Here is a 25,947-nt window from a genome sequence, read left to right as displayed (position 1 = left end):
CTCTTTCACAGTAATATCTACACAAAGTGATAAATTTTCTTTATATATTCAGTCTCTTTCTGCACAAAGTTCTTAATTACTTATATACCATGGACCAATAACTCTAGAGGACTGCTAATCGCGATACAAGAGAGCGTAGTCCCATATTTAGTACCTATTGGTACAGCAGATGTCGCGATGAGTACCAAATAGCTATTTTTTTAACTAATTTGTTTTTACATTGACAAGCCATAACTTATCAAAGCTACTCTAATTTCTAGTGACAACATACAAATCAACTAGATGCTAAGCGCCATTTCCACAGATTTTTATGGATAGTGCCTGCTATCCTTTTATTTCGTTTAGGATTAGCGCCATCTGTCCATATTGGGAAGCGTTAATTTATAAATCATTATAGTTTGGAACACACAATGCCGTCTATTGTTACGCATATTTATCAAAGTTCAGAAAATAATTATAGCTCATGATTTTGTTGGTAAGCTCAGTGTTCATAATCAATATTTGAATATATTACAAGAAAAAAAAACTGACATGTTGTTTTGAATATTGATCTTTTTCATAGTTATGATTTACGATCTATATAGTATGGAGATTAGTCATCAGTTATCTTAAAGTATTGACCCATGCCTTGAGTTAACGTAACAGCATAGCTACGTACATGTATAAAAATTAAGAAGTTACCTGATGAGGTTCCAGCTCAAAAACGTTGAAGATCAATTTAATGCGATGTCCCGGAGTGGTAGAGAATTGCCACACGCAGTCTTTTCGCGCTGGATACATGTTGGGATAGTTCGGACTGTGGAGAGAAAATGTTTGTTTTTCATTTCCTTTTGATGCTCGATAATGTACGTACATTAGGGAAATATGATTTGGTTGACTCCTATTCTTTGTTTGAAAAATATATATAGAATATATACATTTGGTTTAACGCAGAATGATTATATTTTTTTAAGACGTTAATGCCAAGAACTCACGGAGCGGCTTTCATTCGCGGCCGCCGCGGCTGCGGGACAGCTGTTTTATTTCAACGTTCATGACACCGCAGGTTTGTGCGGTCACGTAGCTGCCGCTGGCGCTGTTGCGAAACGGGCCGCAAACTTGACGGGAGACGGTCGCAAGTCGCGAGGTTATTTACGGTAGAACCTCGTAACTCCGTTTTTGCATGAAATTTCTTTTTTACTCTTTAAGCGCAATATCGGGCAATAAAAGTGTAAAATATAATTTCTAGACCTTTTTTACTTATAAATTAAAGGTACAATGCTATAATTATTACAAGTAATTCTGTTTTTTGCGCCTAATCAACAGTTAGAAGAGAAGAAGAAGTTACGAGGTTTACGAATTTAGTCGACGATACATTACATTCTACGGAAACCGCGGTTCCGCAACCGTGGCGGGCGCGGGTGAAAAAAGTAAATAAACATGTGTAATATTATACCTTTTGCACTTTCATAATGAAACTTGTTCTTTCTTTTGGTCCTGTTTCATGGAATTACGTTAAGAACAATTGTGTTCAGGAATTTTCAAGCATGACAATAAGTCACATTTACCTGACTATAGTTCCATGAGGTTGTGTTACATCATGTTTGCAACCACCTTCTTTACAGTCATGTTTATTCTGATGCAAAGTAAAGCCACTATGGCAGGCACACTCATATCCTCCAAGGGTGTTATGGCATTCGTGCTGGCAGCCTCCGTTGTTTTCTGCACATTCATCCACGTCTATGTAGTATACTGCTCCAAAGCCTGTGCGGTGGACTGAGGGGTCTGACGTGAACTGAAATTATGACAATAATACGTTACAAGACAATTGTATTATAAAAACGAAGAAAAATACCAAAGGAACATACGATGCATCTCTAACAGAAGGATCATAAGTCCTAAGCAAATTACACTTGAAATAGTCACATTCATTAAACTGTACTACACTGCCCTGAGAAGAATAAGAAAAACTTTAGGGGTTGGTGTTTGTAAACAAACATTTATATACACTTTTATCATTTACCATAATTATTTCAAATATCAAGGCTTATGAAATCCGGGTCGTCCAGTGGCACGCTGAGTCGACGATACAGGAAAAGTTGCGAGGAACTTGGACCAGAGACGCACAGGATCGGAAAGTTTGGTAAGGGCGAAAGGAAGCTTATACCCAGATACCCAGCAGTGGGTAATATAGGGCTGAAAATTAAGATGATTTCAAATATCATAGATCGAGACTTGCAAGAGCTAAACGGGTCACTATTATGGATCTTTGTCATCCAAGTACCTTATGCAGAAGCGTATACCTACAATAACCTTAGTGTAAAGATTTTGTTTCGCTGTAGTTTCGGAACCTTATTATAGAAGAGTAGGTATATATTGTCCCTCCAATTAATTTGTGACTTTGTGAAGAAGACTGTTACGAACAGACAGGGTTTCCGAAAATGTGAACAGGCAACTGAAGACATATGTAGAGTGACATTCTGGATGCAGCCGGATAAGCCTAGATGCATGAAATTACGAGGCGTTGGGTTACTCAATTGTTATTTTTAACAAGAAAGTAACCCAACACATAAAATGAAGATGCCTAATATTAGTCAACTCACTTGAACACGAAGGACAGATCCATCAGACGTGACCGGTGGTGGTAGAGCTGACCCGCAGAACACTCCGTGACGCCTCAGCACATCTGCTCCGAGTCTTGAGTGAACAGTAACGCTGTCGTATTCACATTCCTGTAAACAATAGTTCTGGATATATTGTATATTGACTCATCGCTTTGTTACGAACATTTGAAGAAGATAATGGAACATCACCGTTCCTAAAGTGATGGATAAGTATACTCACCTGCTGATACATACTGTTGCCTTCCAGGTCAAAGTGAGAAAAGTTCAAAGTGATCCTATGTTGTGGTGGCGCGACGATTTCCCAAAGACAGTTCTTGGATGGTGGATACAGGTCCGGGAACGAAGGTGATGTGATAGTGCCATTGGAAGCGTAGAGAACTCCTCCGCATGCATCTGAAAAATATTATTGCTTTAAATATAGCGGTATTCTGATTCAGTCATTAGTCATTACCCATAATAAAGCTATAACTTATAATTAAGGTTATCAGCGCAAAAGTGGTTTAACCCACATAATTATTTTTAATTGTAGAAAGTTATTTTAAATGACACTCAAATACAAAAGTACTTATTTCATGACTGGATGATGATCCATGTATAATAAAATATATAATAATTAAATTTTTTTTTTATTTATTTAGCATCCAAATCTAAAATAATAATGCATACACTTATGTATCATTTATATCTTTTATTGTGAAAAAAAATGTTGGTAATAAAAATAGAAGTAAATTAATTTGCTACTCCGCGAACCCAGTGAAGGTTAAATCGTGCAAAATAGCTGCGCTTGTGTTGAATATTTTTTCATGCGTTAATTATCCCTATATGTTATTAAAAAAAGTAAATAAAAAAATTCAACACAAGCGCAGCTATTTTGCACGATTTAACCTTCAATGAGTTGGCGGAGTAGCAAATGAATTTACTTCCATTTTTATTAACATGGACTTCCGCAAAGTAACGCTTGAATCTATTAATTAATTAATGTTGGTTAAATTTTTATTGAATTGATATTCAATTATTTTTTGTGAAATTATTCCACTAGTTTGTTATAATTATTAATACAAAGATCGAACACTCAGAAAAAATTCCTTCGATCCGATCGGATTCGAACCGACGTCTTCTTGCATACCGTGCCAGACGCTATACCAACTAAGCCACGGAACGAACCAACGGACCCAATGAATTTTTCTATGTGCTTGCGTCGTGTCTTTGTATTTGGTTTTTCAACAACTTTTTAGTCTAAGCCCCATCCATGAGAAATCTATGAAAGATTATCACCCAGTTAATACCTTTACAGCCACCAGTCCTGGCGAGAGATGTCGCTATTCACTGTATTAATTAAATTTTTATTGAATTGATGTTCAATTTTTTTTTGTGAAATTACTCCACTAGTTTGTTATAATTATTAATACAAAGATCGAACGCTCAGAAAAAATTCCTTCGAACCGGTCGGATTCGAACCGACTTCTTCTTGCATACAGTGGCAGACGCTACACCAACTAAGCCACGGAACGAACCAATGGACCTCACGAATTTTTCTATGTGCTTGCGTCGTGTCTTTGTATTTGGTTTTTCAACGACTTTTAGTCGTAGGGCCATCTATGAGAAATCTATGAAAGATTTATCACCCAGTTAGTACCCATACAGCGAATCCGACCGGATCGAAGGAATTTTTTCTGAGTGTTCGATCTTTGTATTTACTTATTAATGTTGGTTTTACCACTTTTGCGCTGATAGCCTTAATAATAATATTATATCCTATTTTGGCATGTAGCGCTACGTTTTGGTTATACTGGAAACTGGAGTTTTGAATAATTATCTTTTTTTACGACGCTTTACTTATTTGTGAAAAATATCTCAGTCATTAATCAATGAACATGGAAAGATACGTAGGTATCTTATCATAGAACTACCAATATTCTTAATAGTTTGACTGATTGTCCATTAAACGCATATGTAGATACAGTTGCTAGCAAATTGAAATGAACAGACCGATAAACTTATTTGACTTTAGTGACAGGAACGCAAAAGCCATCGCATTTAAGAATTTAACTTTGTGTAAACATTGTGTGAAGCATAATTTGAACATCATTATTAAAAACATATGTTCTGTGTTAAAACAGTTTATAAAAACTTTACTCTATGTGCACTATGCTCATTATCAGCCTGAGATACTTTATTTTCTTGGAAATGAAGAAAGTAATTACCTAAATACCTATATAATTTTTAATAGGTATCGACTAGGGCTGTACGGCATGAAGTTAAGAATCGATACTACTTCACCTCAAATTAAAAAAATTCCCATAATAATACGGTTCATTTTGAGTAGGTCGAGCGGCGGGGGACACTGGCTTTGTTTCAGAATTGATTTTTTACGAACCAAATTAAAGCCATTTGGAAGGAGTGTGAACGAAACGATTCTTTTAGATTTGATGTAGCTGCTATATGTGACCAGTTTAGACAAGTTGGCGGATGCAACAGCGTCTTGGCCTTTCCCCTATCAAGGGAAGCCAAGATGCTATATAGATTGGTGGAGAGAGGCTTGAAGTTAAGGCAATTATAAGCTGCTTCAATTCTCTCTTTACTTTATAATATAAATATATGTATAGAGCGGTGTAGTCGCTTATTGTGACAAAGCTCTTTAAATAAAGAAAGAAAAAAAGAAAAAAAAAATAACCAAAGCCATTTGAGGTAGTATACTCAATATTGATAGGCTCTTAAGTAAATTGTTTTTTTTTAAGAATATCAAGTGACGGTGCCTGGTGGTAAGCTACACACCTGTCCATAACAGTTGCAGTGCCACCTAGAGCTTTAAATCACAAAGATCTGAGGGACACTGCCACTGCGCCTGTCACCCTAAGACATAACTTCCCAGTCCCATGTGCCTGTAATTTCACTAGCCCTACAAAACCGGAACGCAGTAATGCTCACATTACTGCGCGGCGGTAGAAATAGATAAGGTGTCAGTACTTTCCCGGACGAACTCTTTCACAAGGAGCTCTACTGCTACTAACATATTGAACAACAACTTACTTTCACACTGTTTTCCATCTGAATGAAGTTCATATCCAATATCGCAGGCGCACTCATATCCTCCCAAGGTATTGACACAGGAATGGCTGCACCCGTGCTCTATCGAGGCACATTCGTCGAATTCCTTCATGAAAGTAGCCGAGAAACCTGCTTTTTGGACTGTGCTGTCAGATTCGAAGATCACTAAGAGTTTATTGGATGTAGACCTAGAAAGGAAAATCATATTAATCGCACTAGCATAAAAAAACTAAATTGCACATTCATCTTAATGGTATCTGAAAAGTTTTCTTATTGTTTCTATTTATTCTACAAACACGTTTTATCATCTCATTGTAACTTGTAAATGAGTCAGTACTAAAGGCAGAAAAGTAAGTTTCGGTAAAATATACTTCGAGATATTTATTTTGCTGCTCTTCGCAACCGTGTCGACGACGCAGGTAGCATTTCATATTAATGTTCAACGTTGTGAGAGTCTAACTTTAATTTCCCAGTACTTGTAAATAAAAGTACTTAATTTATATTTCTTTTTTAATATATTGGTTATTTGATTATATGTCGTGTGCAGAGAAGCAATTTCGTGGTCTAGTGAAATTCGCATATTTACTAAAACTGACACTATAATTATAGCAAAATTCGTTGTCACAATAACGAAAGTAACATTTGTACCTGATATCTGGTGGAATTTTGTGTCCACAGAACATGCCAATAAGTGGACTGTCCATGGAATCCCCATCCCGAACTTTCACTTTGTCGTATGAACAAGTATCGTGGTTCTCCACATCAAACGAGTGGAATCTTAACGCTACTTGGTAATCCTGAAAAAAAATATATTGTAATGGAAAGCAGATACCGAAATACATAAACAAAGTCCATCGTTTGTAGATCTCGTAGGAAATAACACTTACCTACTGTGTATTGAAATGTACAACCAAATCTAACTGCCTTTTGTGCGTCGTATACAGAAACTCCTACTCCCAATGAGGAATGCTCATAGTAGATGATCAGAATGTCGAAACATACATAATTTATGAGTATTATATAATTATGTAAGTAATAACACTAGGCAATAGCACTAGGTAACATACAACTTTATATGGAATGTGAATATTAAAAGTAGTTCTAATATGCATTGGATTTAACAAGACAGATTTTTATATGCTACCTGTGGAACAGTCAGTCTCCAGACACATAGCTTATTAGGTTGATAATCATCAGGATAATTTGGAGATTCCAAATGACCATTGCTGTCCACTTCTATTTCACCTCCGCATACAGCTGCAACAAATATCTCTTTCAAGCTTTCTAAAAGTTCATTTAATATTATCAATAGCATACGATAAACTTAAAATACCAACTGCCCCGGCTAAGCCACCTAACGAGGATCTGGCTTGCGACAAAAATCCCCACCTAGTTCTAAATGCGTCCCTTTCTTCATGAACTCCCAAAGCTCCATCAAAAAGTATACTATATGGCGAGAAAACCAAAAGTAATGAACTGCATAACAATTTTGTAACAATTATATTGAAGATAACTCTTCAAGTCATTTCATAGGTAATAACATGTACGTAAGTGATAAATTTGTGTATTTTCAAAGGGATAATGTTGATACATTAGGTTAGACATAGATTGATATAGTGGTTTGACCGCTTTTGTTTCCCAGGGTTTAGGAACAATTTAACATTACAATGTTCATTGCTACGGATGTAATATTAGTGATACTTTTCTGCCCACATATTTCCTGTCACAGGCCATAAAAGTCTGTGATTGACAGACAGATGGGGCCAAGAGATAGTAGTAAATCATGGAGATGGATTTATGTTTACTTAACGAGGTTAAGGACTGTTAAATGTGAATATATTTGATGTTATTTATTGTTATCGGTCGGAAAACAGGTGCTTCTAAATGGTGAGGTCGAAGAAGTAGAAGAAGACATTGTGACAAAGAAATGAATGAATAAAATAGATTGACGAATAGATTTAACAGATTTATTTATTATGCCAGTGTTAGCCGGCAAGGTGGCAACCGCCGTCTAAGGCGAACTTACCATGACCAAATTGAGGTCGTTCTAACGAAGGGCCAGATCAAGAGTACCCTTGTCCCCAACTGATGAGTATGTATGAAAGCACTGATGAGTGTTGATGAGGCGAAGGATGCAGGATCGTAGCAAATGGAAGACTGTTAAATTGTCTCTGCCTACCTCGATGGGAAAAGGGCGTGAAGTATATGTATGTGAGTATGAGGTTCGTAAAGTTGTTCGATTACTAAATAGTATGATTCTTTTAACAAAAATCAAAATAAAGTCAAAAAACTTAGGATTTGGTTCGTGTAACCTTCGTCAGACTTACCCTCGTAATGAGCTTTAAATCCTTTATGTGGTTTTGGCCTGGGACCTGGTTGGTAAACAACAGTTAGCCTGGATCCAGTAGAGCGCAGAACAGGTCCTTTTCCTGAACCACATATGCGACCCAACGATGGTGCATCTGGCATGTATCCATCACGAACTTCTACCCACTCGTATCGACACTCTTCAGACTTATGGATATCAATTTCTGTAATATGGAATAAGCTTAGTTTTTATGATCCTTACACCGTATTTGACGAAAAATTTACATTACATTAGTCATAATACTAACTAACACATTACACATCATAGTAGATCACATGAAAGGCATGAAAATTAGGCTTACAAATCCTCCTACGATGCATACAAAATAAGAACGTTGTATACACCGTCCACGACAAATATTTTACGGATATTACTCCATTTATTTCTATTTTCACGTAGCGATTAATAGCACTAAAACTCACGACGACCACAATCGTAAACTGAGCCCAGAGCGACCAGCGAAAATTTACGATCTCGTTTGCAAAACTACCAAATTATTTAGAACTGTTGCCTCCTTACAGTTCCCTTTTTTATAGTAGCTTCAGGAAAAACGTTACGAAATGTATGGGATCAGGATACAATGGAAACTTTGGTTAGAACAGGATTTCAGTACTAGCCACTTACAATGGGAATCGAAGTGGAAGCTTATTGCATCCGTTTCCTTTCGAGAGCAGAGGTAGGGCAAAGGGCATGCCTATTGTGAGTTACAAATTGTTCGATTTTTGGAAAGGGAAAGGAACCATCATTTAATCCCAAATTGTAAGTAGGTAGTAGCTAAAAACCGACGATAAATTAAATACGATTTATGGCAATAGTCACGGGATTGCCGGGTAGACGATTTCATTGTAACCGAATAAGTATCTCTAGAGCATCGTTAAATCTGTTACCGTAGGTGAGAGATAAAGAACTTGAAGTCCAATTTGGTATTTAGATGTTTTTAGAAACATTGATTTAGTATGTTAAAAATTACGTAATGGTAAAAGACAAGTCCTATCGTTACTGATTTTTTATTTATCATATATTTGACCTTAAGATTGATTTTAAATTCCTAATTAAGAGCCTCATTCTATTTAAAATGCCTTTTACGAATTTTTTTTTATAATGGATGTGACGAACAAGTCATGCACCTGGTGTTAACTGTTATCAGTTGCAGTGCCTCTCAGAGCTTTAAGTCGCAAAGATCTGAGGGGCACTGCCACTGCCACTCGTCACCCTGGGTCATAAGTTGACAAATCCCATGTGCCTGTAATTTCATCAACACCCTTCAGAGCCGGAATGCAATAAAGCTCATATTACCGCTTGGCGGTAGAAATTGGTAAGGTGGCGATATTACCCTGGATGAAATCTTCACAAGGAGTTCTTCTCAGCTACAGTTATATTCGCTGATCTTTGACCTAACATAAAATAGCCGGAAATTGAAGTACCGGTAAGGCCTACTTTGAATAAAAATGCTAACAAAACGTGTTTTTAATCGACTTAAAAAAAGGACGAGGTTCCTAATTGGACTGTATATTTTTTTGTATGTATGTTTGTTACGCGATTATTCTGACATTTTGTAAACCGATTTCGACGTTTACGTTACTTTTCTTTTTTGTTGGAAAGGAGTACCTCAGTAGTGGTTCCATTCAAATGTAAAGTTCTACTTCCCTTTCTGGCAAATTAGGGTATGAATTCAGTTTATTGGATTTTGTCCACTTTCCATTAATCAAATTCAATAAAACTTGGCAGATAGATGTAAATGCACAAATTTTTCAGGTAGGTCTTTTTGTGTAAAAACTTATTAGTTAGTATATTTAGATTTATCTATATTGCTACAATATAAATATTATTATTTTACGTCAATAAAAAATATTATTAATCATAACTTTAGCAGAAACATTATCTCGTGGCTAAATATAATTTACTTAGGTACAGTATTTTCCCCGCAGAACGCTGTAAAAATTTTATTTTAGAAAGAAACTTTTCACGTTTTTCCTAAAAGAATAGAAAAAAAAAATCAATTTTGCCCTTTTTTACACACCATTTGTTTTCTGAGCGTAGATGGATCTCTAAAGATTTCTTTTACCAAATTTTAATCTCCTACTTTTGCTGTTCCTTTTATGCCGTACGACACGCTTGGTTGGTTTTGTTTGTGGATTACTTTTTTATACTATTATTAGTACGCCTACTCGCTTTGATATTTGTATGTATATGTTGAGAAAAATGTTAGGTCGGTATCTATTACGTTAAGGTATTTCCATCTGTTTGTTACTTTTACGTGACAGCTCAGTTAAAACAACGAAATATTATTATTGCTGAAACACAATTCTTCTCCATTCGCCTTGAATATAAAACTGGGAAAAACCTCTCGTGCCTTATATCGAAATAATTTGATTTATTTATTTAAAACTTTTCGTTTTACAATAACAGTAACAGATGCGAGAGCGCATTCTAGCACCAGCTCTAACTGATCATGGCCCATATAATAATCACCTTTTCAATCTAGGTAATACGGACAGCCCTCTATGCAGAGCATGCATGAAGGAGGAAGAAACGGCCGCGCACATCCTACTACAATGCTCCGGCGTGGCCAACTAAAGAGCAAAGTACCTCGGAGGGCCAAGGTCTCTCCCCGAAGTCTTCAGCAAACCCAAGAGGGTGCAGAGATTCTTGGGAGAGCTTGGTTGGCACGAGTAGGACCTTGCGACCACCACACCCAAAATAGGCGCCTGGACGTCGAGTTGCGGACAACAGCCCGTTACACCATATCACAAAAGTAACAGACGCCTCCTTTTAATTATTGATACTAGTTACAGGTTCTTTACTATATAGAGCTATTTTCTTTCTAACTTTTTCTTTTACCACAGTAGTTCTTATATTTTCCAGATATTTCGGAATTCAAATACCGGGATTTGAATATTCGAATTTCATTAAATTCGAAAGTATAAATAACCATGGTTATCGCTTTTTTACAATTGTTTCATTTCAAATCGACCAGTTTAAGTTGCTGTAATGCTAAGCTAAGCTTTGCTGTAAAGGACGAAAATTTAAAAATTACATAATTTCATATTTAATCACCGATGAAATGTGATTCCGTTTGTTTTGTAATTAGATGTATTGCTGTTTTTCCCACACGACCCAATGGAACAGCCCCCCGTAGTTAGAGATATTATCTTTATTATAATACAAATACAGAATATTTTTCGAATATACGGAGACATACAGGTCAGTTGTTGGCGCTGTACTATTTCAGCTTTCTAATTTGCGATTTCAGCGCAAACGAGTTTAAAACTGAGTGCCATTTGACTGATGAGTTGTCAGGTATGGATGGCCCTTATTTTGTCTCTATTTCTAGTTATATACTTGATGGTCAATCAACACGAAAGTCTTAAAATCTGTGCCTCCTTTCAATAATATTGCAAGTGATGGGCGACTTTTCTTTAATCCCAGCTACCGTATAATGTGTCAAAGTCATTGTCAAAGAATCATTTATTCCATTGGTAAAATTTTTCACTTGAAAATGTTACTTTAAGCTAGTGCTCGTTGACTGACTCACTTGAGAAGAATCTCTCTCTCTTTTCAAATAAACTTAAATGCTATGCTTTGAATCAAATTTGTGTGGAATCTAGAGCTATCTCGTCTTTCCGTGCGTCTTTATCAAACACGTAGTGTTCAGTTTTGTAATATGACTTTTTAATTAAAATATTTTTAATGCAGTTTTTAAACTTAGGAAATGATAATCTTAATATATGCTCCGGAATCTTATCGTAAAAACGTATACAGTTCCCCATAAAAGAGTCATCTACCTTGGTTAAACGAAATCGTGGTACAATGAGTTTGGACTTAGCTCTAAGGTTAATATTATTGATATCTTCTTTCTTATTGAAATGATGTATATTTTTATGGGCATATAAAAATACGAGTAAATGTATTGTGTTGCCATGGTCATGATACCAGTCTCCTTAAACTTTTTCTGGTCGTGTACGAGCGCACACATGTGCATAATCTTGCAATGCACTTACGTTGCATGATACTGGTCATCCCAACGCGCCTTTCATTATTATGAGAACATGCGCGCCCATTCCAGACGCGCGGCTGTCGCGTACACATACTAGCCTCGCTGTTACTTTGTCTGGAGTTACCATACTTCTCTTCTGTGAGCCTGTCAGGATAATCTCTGGTCGACCATAATACATAAGAACTTTGCATATTATTAACTTTTTCTGTTTTCGGGCAGTTTTAATGATTTGTTATTATTGCCATAACATTTGTGCTGTAACAGAGTGACCGGAGAGTCGGTTCTATGCAACTTTCGAAATAATAGTAGTTAGTAGCAATAAAGCTCCTTGTAGTAGCAGTAGAGCTCCTTGTGAAAGAGTTCTTCCAGGGAAGTACTGCCACCTTATCTATTTCTGCCGCCAAGCAGATTACTGCTTACATTAGTAAGCATTACTGTGTTACGGTTTTTAAGGATAAGGGTGCTGGTGAAGTTACAGGCACATGGGACTTGTTAAGTTATGCCTGAGGGTGACAGGTGCAGTGGCAGTGCATCTTTGCGATTTAAAGGTCCGAGTGGCACTGCAACTGTTATGGATAGGCGTGTTGCATTACCACCAGGTGTACTAAATGATTGATGAGCCGTCGCTTGGTATTATATAAAAAAGTTATGACTAACTAAATACTTAACGGGATAATATGAACAAGCACATGATAATTCTTGGGTAGATAGGAAATAGAGAGTGTAGATTCTGCCATGAAGAGGATGAAACTCCTGTTCATCTCCTCACCCAATGCTGCCCCTTGATAGGCGTGTCAAGTTCCATACTAAGAAGGCACAGGTCACAACCAAAAAACACCAAAGCAGACATGATATACATTAAATAATAATAATAATATAACAGTAGTCAGGATAAGTGAGTGGAGAATCGTAACGGGAACCCGAACCCGAACCGCCACCCGCAGGAGAGAGCGCGTACACAGGTTTTAGTGGATATACCTCCGAGGATCTATTAGACGAGCTTTTATCAAATTCAAAGTCAAATAATCATTTATTCTATAGTCAAAATTTTTACACTTGAAAACATTGACTTACAAATAAATGGACGACGGGTCTAATACAAAAACCACGAATAAGATGTCCCAAGTCAACCTATTTAAACGTAGTGACATGTAAAGGAATATGAAAAGGCTAAAACGTTGAATTTAAATTGTAATGTCATCGCAGTACTGTCTAATTTTACTTGCTTCGCTGTCAGAAGAAACAAACGAAGACTAAAGCGTGAATGACGCTCTGTATACGATTTTAACGCCCTATAAGTTCGGACACTTTTTAGCGCGGACCCGACGTCCATATAATTGTAAGTCAATGCTTGAAAACCTCATTTTTTAAGCCATTGTTCGTGCATTATGCCGACTTCCCTGAAAAGAACGAGCAAGAAACTCTAGGGATCGCTCTTTTCAAATAACTTCAGTGCTTTATAATACACGTTGAATCATATTTATGTGGAATCTAGACTCATATTGTCTTTCCATACATCTTTATCTAACATGTAGTCCAAAATTTTGCAATATGAATTTTCAATTAAAATGCTTTTAATGTAAGTTTTAAACTTAGGAAATGGAAATGTTAATATACGATCCCTGATCTTATTGTAAAAAGGTAAAATGAGTTTGGATTTAGTTCTAAGGTTAATATTATGTATTTATCTGCTTCCTTAACGAAATTATGTATATTTCTACGTGCATACAAAATATTTGAGTAAATGTACTGTGAAGTCACAGTCATGATACCAGTCTCCTTAAATTTTTCCCTGAGAGAAACCCGAGAACCTAAACGGTACACAGAACGATTCGCTCGCTTTAGCAACACAAATTATGGTTTGTATATATAGCTTTACTCCACATGAGAATCCCGTAGGACATTATATTATGGAAGTAACAAAAATCAGTCGGTAGGTCTACGGAGGAGAGTCTCATATAACCCCGCAATGTTATCATCCCACCTGGGATGCACAAAAGGAGTCTCCCAGCACGACGTACCATTCCTTTCCTGTATGTCTGGCTACAATCGACATGTACCTTACGCTGATTGGCAAATCCCGTCAAGCGTTATAGCGTCGGTATACCGTCGACACGATAAGAAAAATATCATCACCCGCGACGGGTTACCCGTAACGTATTTACCTGTGTGTAAAAAAAAGATAAAAAAGATAAAGAAAATGTGAATTTTAATGTTATGTTCAGTAGGCATAACAAAACAGAAACGTTTTTACAAGATTTTTAAAGGTTTTTGCAAGTGTTCAATGTCAGAAAATGATTTTCTAGTCAGCTGCTTCATTGTGTCATCCCTTACTCAATACTAATCCTGAGTAGATGGATAAGGGTATTTTCGATTATTGCTCCGACCTTATATCAATTTACTGCAATTAATTTCCACATTAGACAAATTAACACTTTTTGCCTGACTACGACGATGCTGAAAGGAGGGTAATGGGATGAGCGAGTGGGTAGTATGTTTTTTTTATAACATCAAGTGACGGAACGAACAAGTCGTGCGCCTGGTGGCTTACCACCTGTCTGTCCATAACAGTTACAGTACCATTCATAGCTTTAAATTGCAAGATCTGAGGGGCACTACCTCTGCGCTCCTCAACCTGAGACATAAGTTGACAAGTCCCATGTGCCTGTAATTTCCAGCAACTTAACTCTTCTAAACCGGAACACAGTAATACTGACATTACTGCTTGTCGGCAGAAATAGGTAAGGTGGCAGTACTACCCTGGACGACGTCTTTCACAAGGGTCTACTGTTACTTAATATGTTACCCCCTGCAGCCTAAACTCTTCAGCCAATCTTGGTGAACCGTCTACGGTATATTTGTAAGGATCCTGTAAGTGATACAGGATATATGACGTTAGTGAAAAATTAATATATGGTGGTCGAGATCCGCCGTCCAAAAGATATGAAAGGCTTTAAAAAGCAGAAAAGAAAAAGTGATTAAAAATATATAAATAAAGCCTCATTCAATGTTTATTTATATTGAATATCATGATGATTTTATTATCACAATATTCATTCATTTTTTTGGAAAATAAATCCATACTTAAAAAAATACTTCGAACCGGCCACATTGCTTTACCAACTAAGCTACAGGTCGAATTACTAACTCGACGAATCTGTATGCCTGTTATAGAACTTTGCATTACGTTTGCGGCAGTTCGATCTTTGTATTTAGGTAATAATTAATACTCCTGTAACTTTCGTAAATGCTCACAGGCAGCGCTACGGCAAAAAATCTTTTAAACCCTTGTTTTTGTAGAAATGGAATTGTGCTTGTAGCGGATTTTTGTATTGCAAAGATCCGCTGCAAGCTCAATAACGAAGTTCTTAAGATCTGCTGGTTCTATCCGTCGTTCAATAGGTGAGAGTCGTAGCCACATTGAGGCAACAGACGCTGGTTTATGCATCCTTTGTATCAATAATAATAGTCTTATTTATTTATTTTTGAGTGCTTCTTTTTAATGCACTTACTCATAGCCCCGCACTAAGGAAACTCTGTATCGCGGGTGCCATGGACACACACATAGACAACTACAAATTACACCCAAACTCACGAGCGATATAAATGTAGGCTATACAAATATTTCTCCCGGCTCGGCAATCGAACCCGGGTTCTCAGCGTGGCAGTCCATTATGGTAACCGTTCGGCGACTGAGGCAGTTTTTATATGAAGCATTTTGTTTTTGTTTTCAACGTTAGTAAGAAGCTGTAAAGTTCTTTTGGATGAACAATGGTTGCTTTCAAGACTGAAGAGTTAAATAAATGTTACGCCTGTATATATAAGCACTTGTTCTGCGCTTATCCCAGGAGTGTCATGTACCAATGACTTTCATTTCTTAATAGCTTCATACATTTGCGAATGCTCAACAGCAACATCTCTCACTAACGGTGGAGATAATCCGTTTAAGCATTAGAAAACGTGTGAGGTCCCCAACCCGCATTGGGCCAGCGTGGTGGACTATGGGCAAAACATTCTTCTTAGATGAGAGGAGATACTCATTGAGTTAACTAGGCTTTTTTTACTGAACAAGTCGTGCTTCGGGTACGTAGCTTTAAGATTAGAGAAGCACTGCCGCTGCTCCCGTCACCCTGAGACATAAGTTGACAAGTCTCATGTGCCCGTAATTTCACCCTTACCCTTCAAAGCCGGAACGCAATAATGCTCGTATTACTGTTTGGCGGCAGAAGTACGTAAGGTCGAAGTACTTCCCTGTACGAACTCTTTCTAGGAGCTCTACTGCTACTAAAGACTAAAAGAAATTATTGAAGTTTCGAATTTGTTTCTAAAGGATCATGCCTACTGTCGTTGCGCTTTTATAACGTACAATTGCCTACATAACTATAAAATTTTTAAAACTATTTACCTTATTATTTACTTTGTGTACAACAATATATTGAACAGGAAACCCGTAAATAATTAATAATCCATTCACAATGACGACAAAACCTTATTGTTAACAATAGCTGCTCTGATAAAGGATTTCTACATATTGGAAAATGTACACATACCATTTAGCAAAACGCTGCGAAGTTTAGAATTTTGTTATATTTTAATATTAACAGCCACACTTATCACCATTCAGTAGAAACAATCTTGATATTAATATCTACGCTTGTGATTTGTCAATTTCCCGTTAATTAACAGTCTAAAATTATCGATGTTAATTACTACGATGTAATTATTGCTTCGTGCTTAGTTTTCAATAGATTTGGATTTGGAGAACATGAACATAGGAAAAGTAATGTACTTTTTATTACGACTGAACGAGTCAACCTTATACGGCCGTATAGTTCGGGAAAATCCATGTTCAAAGTGGTAATTATCATGATAAACATCGTGGTAATAAATATAACTGATACTTATAAAATTAATTGGAACAAAAAATGCTACCTCTAGTAATGTCGTGCCACATGTTTACAAACATAATCCGAACGTGTCTAAAGTCAATCTCAATAAAAAGTCACCAACCAAATCGTTTTAAAAAGAGAGAAACACACACACACTTATCTTCTTCTCTATACCTATAGGCTCTTGGTACCTACTTAAGAACATTGTAAGTACTATATAGATTATAGTTGTCTCACTCTTTGTAATTTTTAGTCAAAAATTAAAGATACAAAACTATGAATCAAGCATGGACAATATTAGATAATTATCGTTATAATTATCAAAAAAATACATACCTTGATAATTTCGAACCCGGGGAAGGACTATCCTATTCCTATGTTAAATTTGGACTGGTGAAGGTAACGTAATATTGTCACTAAAGTTATAAATATTCATGTTATATTAGAAGTTACTGGTACACCTAATGGAAAGCGGTTACTGCCGCCTATAAATATTTGAAATGCTAAGTAAGAATTCGTAATGTTGCATAGGCATTGCTCACCGCGGCACATTAAATTTTAAGGCCAGTATTAATAAACAGCTCTTAGAAGTCCTATATTAAATGCGTATCGGCGAGATGCTCGGTTCTGTAGATTCATATCAAACTCTCTTGTCTTAATAAGCTATAAAAATCGGCATTTTGGATGATTTCCTACAAGGAGTTAAGGCGAAATGGTGTGATCTGGGGATTTCAGTAATAGTGATGGAAAGTAGGCTCGGTCCAGGTGAATTTATTGTAGAAGAATAACAGGGAAAAGGCGAAGGAAAGAAGAAAGGAAGGCCAGGCCCAATAAGGCCTGTATTCGTATTATTGCAGCTTATAAGCAGTTAGGTTACATGATTAAGAGCACGTCTGCTCGCCTCGAGAATTTTGTATTTAGTGACAATGGAACCAATTAAAGTAAGAATGGCGAAGAAAAGAATTAGAGAACGATTCAAAATTTCAAAAGTTAGTGGCCAGGAACCAAAGAAAAGGGTGATAAAAAGGTAGGATGACGACGAAAAAGGTCGCACCGTCACAATGGTAATGTGATTGTGAAGGTTTTGAAGCGTGTGACGTAGATGCGGAGAAATTTGTTTCCCGATTTTTAAACATTTGCCTTTTAGGAATAAAATGTTAATTCTTACTGCAAAATGAGTCATCCATTGAGGTATTTATTACGGAACATGGGAGAGAAAATTTCATTGAAATATCTCTAATAACAATCGAATGAAACTGATTTTTCTATAGATTAATGTACTAAAAAAAATTAAATTTTGTGGAAATTTGTGATTTTGTTGAAGCTAAATCTAGTCAATCGTCTTTCGGGTTCCATAGTTTACTACCGGTTTCTTCTGTTTTCATTATCAATTTAAAAAAGTTGAAATCGCGTTTTTAACTTCGAAATACCGATTTTCCGTGTTGTCTATTTTGGGCATGTTGGGTCTCACTTCACCATAAACAGTTTTAAGCCCTAGTTTAAACACGTATTGACTATTGACATTTGTAAATAAGTGTAAATTTTGAAAATTCTCAAATAGCAAGGATTATATTTATGTACACTCAAGTGATATTTAGTAATAGAGACAATTGTTTTTAGTACGATCTTAATATCGTTCTTGTTGTGGATTTATTAATATCAGCGTAAGAGCATGTTCACATGACGAGCGTTCAACGGGCGTTTCGCTAACGCGCGCTTACAACTTACCGAACTTTGTACGTAAATCGCTGTAGCGCTTTGACATCATAGGATTGCCGTACGGCCGTTCACATGAACGCGCATTTTCGATACGGTGAGACGTGTTTTGCAATTGAAATCGAATTTTTTTCTAAAAATAGGTACAGACGCCTTTAATACGGATTTATAAGTTTATCATTTATGAGTAAAGCATCAAATGACTTGATTGACATCATGAAGTAATTAAAAAATTTGGGTTCATATAGTCTGAGTTTAGGATACAAAGTTATGAAGTGACTTTCACTGAGCCTGGATAATAAAATAGGATGGACTCAATATTTCCGTCTCCTGTTGCGTTCCTGTCTCTCGATATAAAATCTACAAACACACAGCTGTTTCCACGTTCATCTTCGACTTATACTGAACTTACTTGTAACTTACACTGAAACAGTGGCAACGCGCGCTCAACGCCCGAAAAGCGCCCGCCATGTGTACACTATTCAAAAAACTAACGCGCGTTGAACGTTTGTCATGTGAACATACCCTAAGTTACGTGTTTGTTTTTATGAGACCAAATGATAGGACATTAAAGTCGTGCGCCTGGTGGTAAGTGACACGCCTGTCCAAGCTGCAGTTGCAGTGCCACTCAGAGCTTTAAATCCCAAAAATTTGAGGGGCACTGCTACTGTGCCCATCACCCTGAGACTTAGTTGACAAGTCCCAAGTACTTGAAATTTCACCAGCACTCTTACCCTACTAAATCGGAACAAAGTAACACTCACATGTCCGATTGGCGACAGAAATAGGTAAGGGGCAGTAGTTCCCTGGACGAACTATGTCACAAGGAGCTCTACAGCTATTAAGTGTGTGGTGATTGCGTTGGTTCGTGCCCTGCAGTACAACACTCTGCAATGCTGCTTTGCGGTAGACCTAGTTAGAACCGTGGTGCCTACCTACACGAAGAATCACTTATAGTGCAATATACACTACCCCGATTCACAAAATAATTAGATTTAGGAGAAAATTATCATTGTACAGCTATTGTAATGGCGTCACTATGGACGATTAGTCTATCGGTTAAACTTTAAATTACTTTACTCATTTAGCACTTCATTATTAACTGAAATGTTGAGAAAATTAAGTTAATGAATTGAGTTAACTAAGTTTGTTATAGGTACTGTGGGGTTCTGAAGATTTCGTCTGTTTGTTTTTTAATTCTAAAGTGTTGTTGTTTACTACGGAATTGTCCTTTCTTAATCTAATTTCAATCCTAAAGCTTTGAGCGCCTTTTTGATGTTTACACCGACTTGAAGAAGTGTTTCGTGATGTTTAAAAATACGATCTTTATCTAGTTTATTTATATCTTCTTACGTAATCCTCGCTAGGAATAATAGTGGCGCGTAGAGTGGATCGAAAATTTCAGTTTTTGTATAAAACACTAATTATTGGTAACAGGTCCTGCATGTCATATTATATACGATCACCGACGGCATCTTGTGCACTTAATAATAATAATAATAATAACGCACATACTCAACATAGCCCCGTACTAGGGATATCCAGTGTCACGGACACACACAGACAACCACAAATTACACCTAATCTCATCACAAATAAATATAGGCCATACAAATATTTCTCCCGGCCCGGGATTTGAAATTGGGATCTCTGCGTGGCAGTCCGGCATGGTAACCGTTCGGCCACAGAGGCAGTTAACTTATTATTAGATAGTGTGGAGATTTCATAATAGCGTAACTGTTACGGTTATTGGAACGTAGCTTTTCTCTACTCTGCTTTGATAGATCATTCGTCACGCGCGCAGCTAGCGTATTTTAGTAGCGGTCTACACGAGGGCCTAATAATGAAGAGACGCGCTAGACACGTGAGTTGCCCTTTAAGTGGTTAGCTATGTCCGGACATTGTTGCAAAACATTGATACCGGCATGTCCGGCACACGCCCGGAGTACTAGTAGAGTAGTAGAGTAGTAGTAATAGTAGACATTCTCCGGTCACTCCAGTCGCGTAGGAATTTGGGGACTGGAGAGACGATGTTTTTTTTTTCGGCATCGGGAAGCGAGCGTGCCTTACAGTTCCGTCTTCAAAGAGTAGACTTGGTAGTCGGCTTAGAGTCGACGGTTCAGCGGGGGCAGCGTGCCCATAGCTCCGGTATCTATCTGGAAAATAGGGAGGGTGCTGTACGTGCACCCGGGCCGGGTACCTAAGTCACTAGCCTTCCTGAGAACCGGATGAACTCCATGCAAACGGGCTGATCCGGGGTTAGGACCTGACTTAGATGTTCCCTGCGCGGGCATTCTCGCGCAGGTCATAGTGCCCTTCTCGTATACCCCAAGGGTCGGTAGGGAGGGTCACTATATCAAAACTAATATAAAATATAGGGCTGCTCTGATAAAGTTGTTGTTACCAACTAACAACGATAAAATTAAGTTCTATGTTTATCCTACAAACGCCTCGTTTTCCTGTACCGTATGTATTAATATTGTATGCGATTCTGAATGCGGGGTACCCATCCCGTCCGATTGGGCTGGTAATAAATCTTGCTTGCCTTTGTTCCGTGGGAATTGTCACTTTGCGACACAATATGTACTCGTAATGAATGTTCTTATTTCGGCTATAATATAGCAACAAGTTTTCTGTAAGCAGGTAAAGTTAAACTTAATTTGATTATGACGGTACATTAGTGTAATATTGTAAACGTGGTAGCCTCTCAAGCAGAGGCCGTGGTTTCGAATCTGGGCTAGTACTTCTGAATTTCTCGGAATTAAATTAAATTTGAAATTTGCCATAAGCTTTCAGTGAAGGAAAATATCGTGATGAAACCTGCACGTCGAAAAAGGTTCACAACCTTCGGAAAACGTGTTAAGTTCCCAACCCGCAGTGGGTCAGTGTGGCGGACTATGGCCTAAACCCTCGCCTGATTGGAGAGAAGAGGTAAATAGTAGGTAGTAGTAGGTAATTTCAGTACAGAGTAGTAATAAAACGGCCCTTAAAAGTCATTCATCCCCTAGTTTGCCACCTTTAGAGGTGAAATATTTTCTACAAATTTAAATGAGATTACTTCTGAGGTACCCTATATCCAACAAAAAAGAATCATAAAAATCGGTTCACAAATTTTCGCTTCGCTTTCGTTCAAAAAGTTATCGCGTAACATACACACCAAAAAATAAAACAAAAGCCATACAATCTAATTGAGAACCTCCTTCCTTTTCTGAAGTCGGTTAAAAAGTATATGCTGCTGATACTAAATGTTCACATTTAGTTTAGTTAAGTTTCAAATTTTCAAATTCATATTTATTTATTTTTTGGGATATACAGAGGTCATAATAGCGTTACAAGAATGCATTTCGAATTACTATGACTGGCCTTGCAGCATACAATGCTGTAATAATTTTTATGTAAATACTCATGCAATAATTTGTACACTATACTAATGCACTCCAATTAGTCACAAAAACAAAACCAAAATAATAAAACATAATAATAACAAATAAAAAATCAAATACAATATAAATTTTATAAGAAATCTCCAATATTATATTATGTTGATTGTAATTAATATTATGATGTTTTACTACCATGATATTCATTTAATTGTGAAATTACTCCACTAGTTTGTTATAATTATTATTATAATGATCGAACACAAAGAAAAATTTCAATATTGCAGTATTCTAAATTATCTCCAATATTGTAAAATTTCATATCTACTTACTCTCGAAAGTTTACTGTAACCCTGCTATACCTTAAGTATATGGGATATAATAATATATAAGACGTTTGACAATTCTACGATTTGAAAGAGGTTGGTGTACCAAAGGTTGTATATAGGTGACTGACGGAAACATCATTAAGATTATCGCAAAAGGCTCCCTATAACTTTAATTTTGCAGATGTGTCCCTATTATGTTAATTTTGCATTAATACTCATGGGTATCACATTTTAGTTTGCAGTAAGACTTGAAATGTTCAGTTTCATTATCATTATACTTCTGGGAACGTTTTCGGTTAATGAAAATTAATATTCATTATGTTAATTAGGTAATTGTACAGATTGTCTGTTAGCTCAGGTAAATGTAAATTTGTAGATAATATATTTATACCTTTTTTAATGGTACGTAGGCAGATATCGTTTTGCAGTTTAGAATTTCCGTGAGAGAAATTGTTTATTTAATTTAAATTTATTGATAATTAATATTGACAAATAAGCAGTGATAGCGTAATGGTTTAACGTATCGCTTCTTAAGTAAAGGTTCGTGGGTTCGATTCTGGGCATGCACCAATGAGTTTTTCGGAAATTATGTGCGAAATTTAATTTGAAATTTACCATGAGCTTTTCAGAGAAGGAAACATTTGGAGAAAACGTTCACACATCTGCAAAACAATTTAAAGATATGTGTCAAGTACCCATCCGCATTGAGCAACTCAGAGCAATAAATCGCAAAGATCTTAGGGTCATTCCGCCACTGCGCCCGTCACCCTGAGACATAAGTTGATAAGTCCCAGGTACCACATTTCACCAGCACCCTTACCCTTCAAAACCGGAACTCAGCAATGCTCACATTACTGCTTGGCGTCAGAAGTAGGTAAGGTGGCAGTACTTCCATGGACGAACTTATTCACAAAGAGCTGTACTGCTACTGATGTATTTATTGTTGCATATATGGTTGTTTGAAAAAGAGTGCCTCAAATTCTAAATTGTCGTTCTTCTCGACACCATCTGAACACGAGACGTTAGGTTGCACATTTTTATTTATTTGATTACTTTAGTAGCGCTTAGCACTATGGGTGTTAGATGAGGAGCTAATAAATCCAGATAGAATGGCAATGATGCACTTTTTTAAATAAATGAAGCGCGTCATCTTTTTCATAAACTCCGCTCACTCCGTGTCTTTGTGAGTATATAGGTAATTAGTGAAGTAATACAAATATTTTGTTGAAATCTTAGTATTTATATAAAATTATGTTTACAATCTGTAGGTATAACTAAAATAATATTGTGAGTGTGTGCGCGTTAGTTAATACTGTGACAACCCTACGCTCCGTGCGAAGTGTAGGCAATGATGCGATGAAAAGGCGGGAGTTGCCCTAAATGATCTTGTACTGTACTATTATACTATACTAGTAGCCGTCATTAAATCTTCAATCGTGCGGGTGTTAGAGCAAGCAGGGCGCGATGTGAGGTGAGCCGCCGCGCCGCCGCCGTTTAAATCGTAGCGCACAAACAATACTTATTTTATTATTGTTGACTTGTATATAATCTGTGTTTCCGCAAATAAACTGATTTCTATACTAAGTTCTTTTCTATTTATCGGCTGTCATGTTTTGATTTTTACTATACTTTTTCCATTGCGTCCATTTCATGTTTAGTTTTAAAATGAATAAAATTTGTTATTTTTTATTATTACAGTTTTAAGATCAGTCTCTTTGGTTAATAAAGAAGGCAATCTATTTATTCAAATGCCCAAATACATTGGTAGAAAAAGAGTGACAGTTATTTACATTCCATTACGTATTTCCAATAAATTTCGAATGTGAAATGTTTATGTTTAATATCAGGACAAATTCTGTGCTACGTTTCATGCGCTTCTACGAAATGCCGGTAGGTACTCTTCTTTTTGAACGTTATAATTTTAAAGTTTTTATAATTTATTAATTAATAATTTTACTGTACATGAAAAGAGACAAAAGTATATTTTTATTTCGATACGTTAAATTTAAATTTCTTGATTCTTTGAAAAATGAAACAAATATTCGCGATATAGATCCGAAAATAAAATTTCACTTACAATCATTATGTTTTTTATTAAATTATCGTATACACCTCTACTATTATTATTAGTTAGTTCCTGCGTGGAATTAGGTAAAGAATCGATTTTACCTGGTTATACATAACATAAGGAAAACCATATTTGGATTAATAAATGAAGGCCCCGCTGCGTTCCACTTAGGGTCTAATTTCGAACGATCAATATTTGCGTGTTGGAAATTTTTTTTCTCAATTTTCTTAGTCAGCAATAAGATTTATGCTGGCTAATTTTAGCACCCGTTTTACCTCTATAACGCTTATAAATGCTTAAAAAAATACCTGTTTTATCATTAACGTTGAAAAATAGGAACGCCAATATAAAGTAAATAGCCCCAAAACATACGGTTAAATAAGACGTACTTGATCTCTCTCTTATTATTCATGTAAACTTCAGTTTTAAACTCCATAAACAATACCAAAGTTAAACCATTCCATTATTTACTTAAAAAATGATTTATATCTATACGATTTTTTATTTTTGTTTTCAGTGACAATAATTTCGGCTGTGCGTTAATAAGTTCCTCTGGATTTGATATTATAAATAAAATTATACGAATTGATTCGATTTCAGAAATTATAGGGAAACGTGGGGTATTGGGAGCCCGCTGGACTTTCCCAATGCTCGTATTTGTACAAACGGCACTCCTACGTCTTCGTTAACGTTCTACAAGGTTTGAGTCGCGTGGGCGCCCCCGTAGAACCCCGCGTTTAGTCGTATGAGACGGTTGTATGTTTTTCGCTCCGCGCTTATAACATTTGCCAAATTTCATCATCCCAGGTAAGCATTAAAATGCATAGATACTACATTGTATTTACACTAGTTATGTCACCATAACTATCAATTTTAGAAGTCATGCTTGGAACCACAATAAAAATAGAAATGTTTTTACTGTTTTATTCCTTTTTCAATTATGATGTAACGTGGGTAATGAGAGCTATTTGGTTCTCTTTATCCCATTGCAATATTCACTGGATATTCCTTTACACTTTCTTATTTATTTTCATTACTTTTTAACCTAAATATTTTATTACTTTAATTTTTTTTTTCAGACTGATTATATATAATGGCCCCTGATTATATATATTTGATATACGGGATTTTTACCGGCTCCCATTTACAAACTGTGGGGAATGGGAGCGAATGACATGTTTTAGTTTTTTTCTTTTTAACCAAATATTATATTTTAGTTTCATATTTTTTCTGTGATTATCTAGTACCCAGATATGTGAAGCGTACGTTCATAACCAATAAAAATTTAAATTGCATAAATTATGATTTTAATTATCAACTTTCCTTAGTAGGCTTCCATTCCCCCACGCTCCCCTACTATGTTTTCGGATCTAATTCGCGTATATTTGTATGTTCAAACGAACCATCGTTTCGGGCCCTGTATAGGACGTGACCATGAGACCTGTACAGGGCCCTTAACGTTGGTTAGTTTAAAGAAACAAATACACGCCATAAAGATCCGAAAACATAGTTTAATTTCCAATATGTAACAATCGCGAAAACCTAAGAA

General features: G+C 36.4%; 1 protein-coding gene across 1 annotated transcript in view; it reads right to left on the bottom strand.

Moving 5' to 3' along the window:
* Positions 1-25,947, bottom strand: part of LOC113231661 (tolloid-like protein 1) — a 158,655-nt gene that overhangs the window by 3,344 nt on the left and 129,364 nt on the right. The window contains exons 10-17 of the mRNA XM_026466096.1: positions 7,979-8,182; positions 6,796-6,908; positions 6,300-6,448; positions 5,634-5,839; positions 2,824-2,996; positions 2,583-2,711; positions 1,548-1,774; positions 682-796 (exon numbers count right to left, since the gene is read on the bottom strand). Coding sequence (XP_026321881.1) covers positions 682-796; positions 1,548-1,774; positions 2,583-2,711; positions 2,824-2,996; positions 5,634-5,839; positions 6,300-6,448; positions 6,796-6,908; positions 7,979-8,182 — 1,316 coding nt within the window. The remainder of the gene's footprint in view (positions 1-681; positions 797-1,547; positions 1,775-2,582; positions 2,712-2,823; positions 2,997-5,633; positions 5,840-6,299; positions 6,449-6,795; positions 6,909-7,978; positions 8,183-25,947) is intronic.

Source organism: Hyposmocoma kahamanoa, unplaced genomic scaffold (assembly GCF_003589595.1).
Source record: "Hyposmocoma kahamanoa isolate Upper Pololo Valley unplaced genomic scaffold, ASM358959v1 66, whole genome shotgun sequence".
Taxonomy (NCBI): domain Eukaryota; kingdom Metazoa; phylum Arthropoda; class Insecta; order Lepidoptera; family Cosmopterigidae; genus Hyposmocoma; species Hyposmocoma kahamanoa.
The sequence above is the reverse complement of the archived record's forward strand: the minus strand, read 5'-3'. Positions and strand labels throughout refer to the sequence as shown.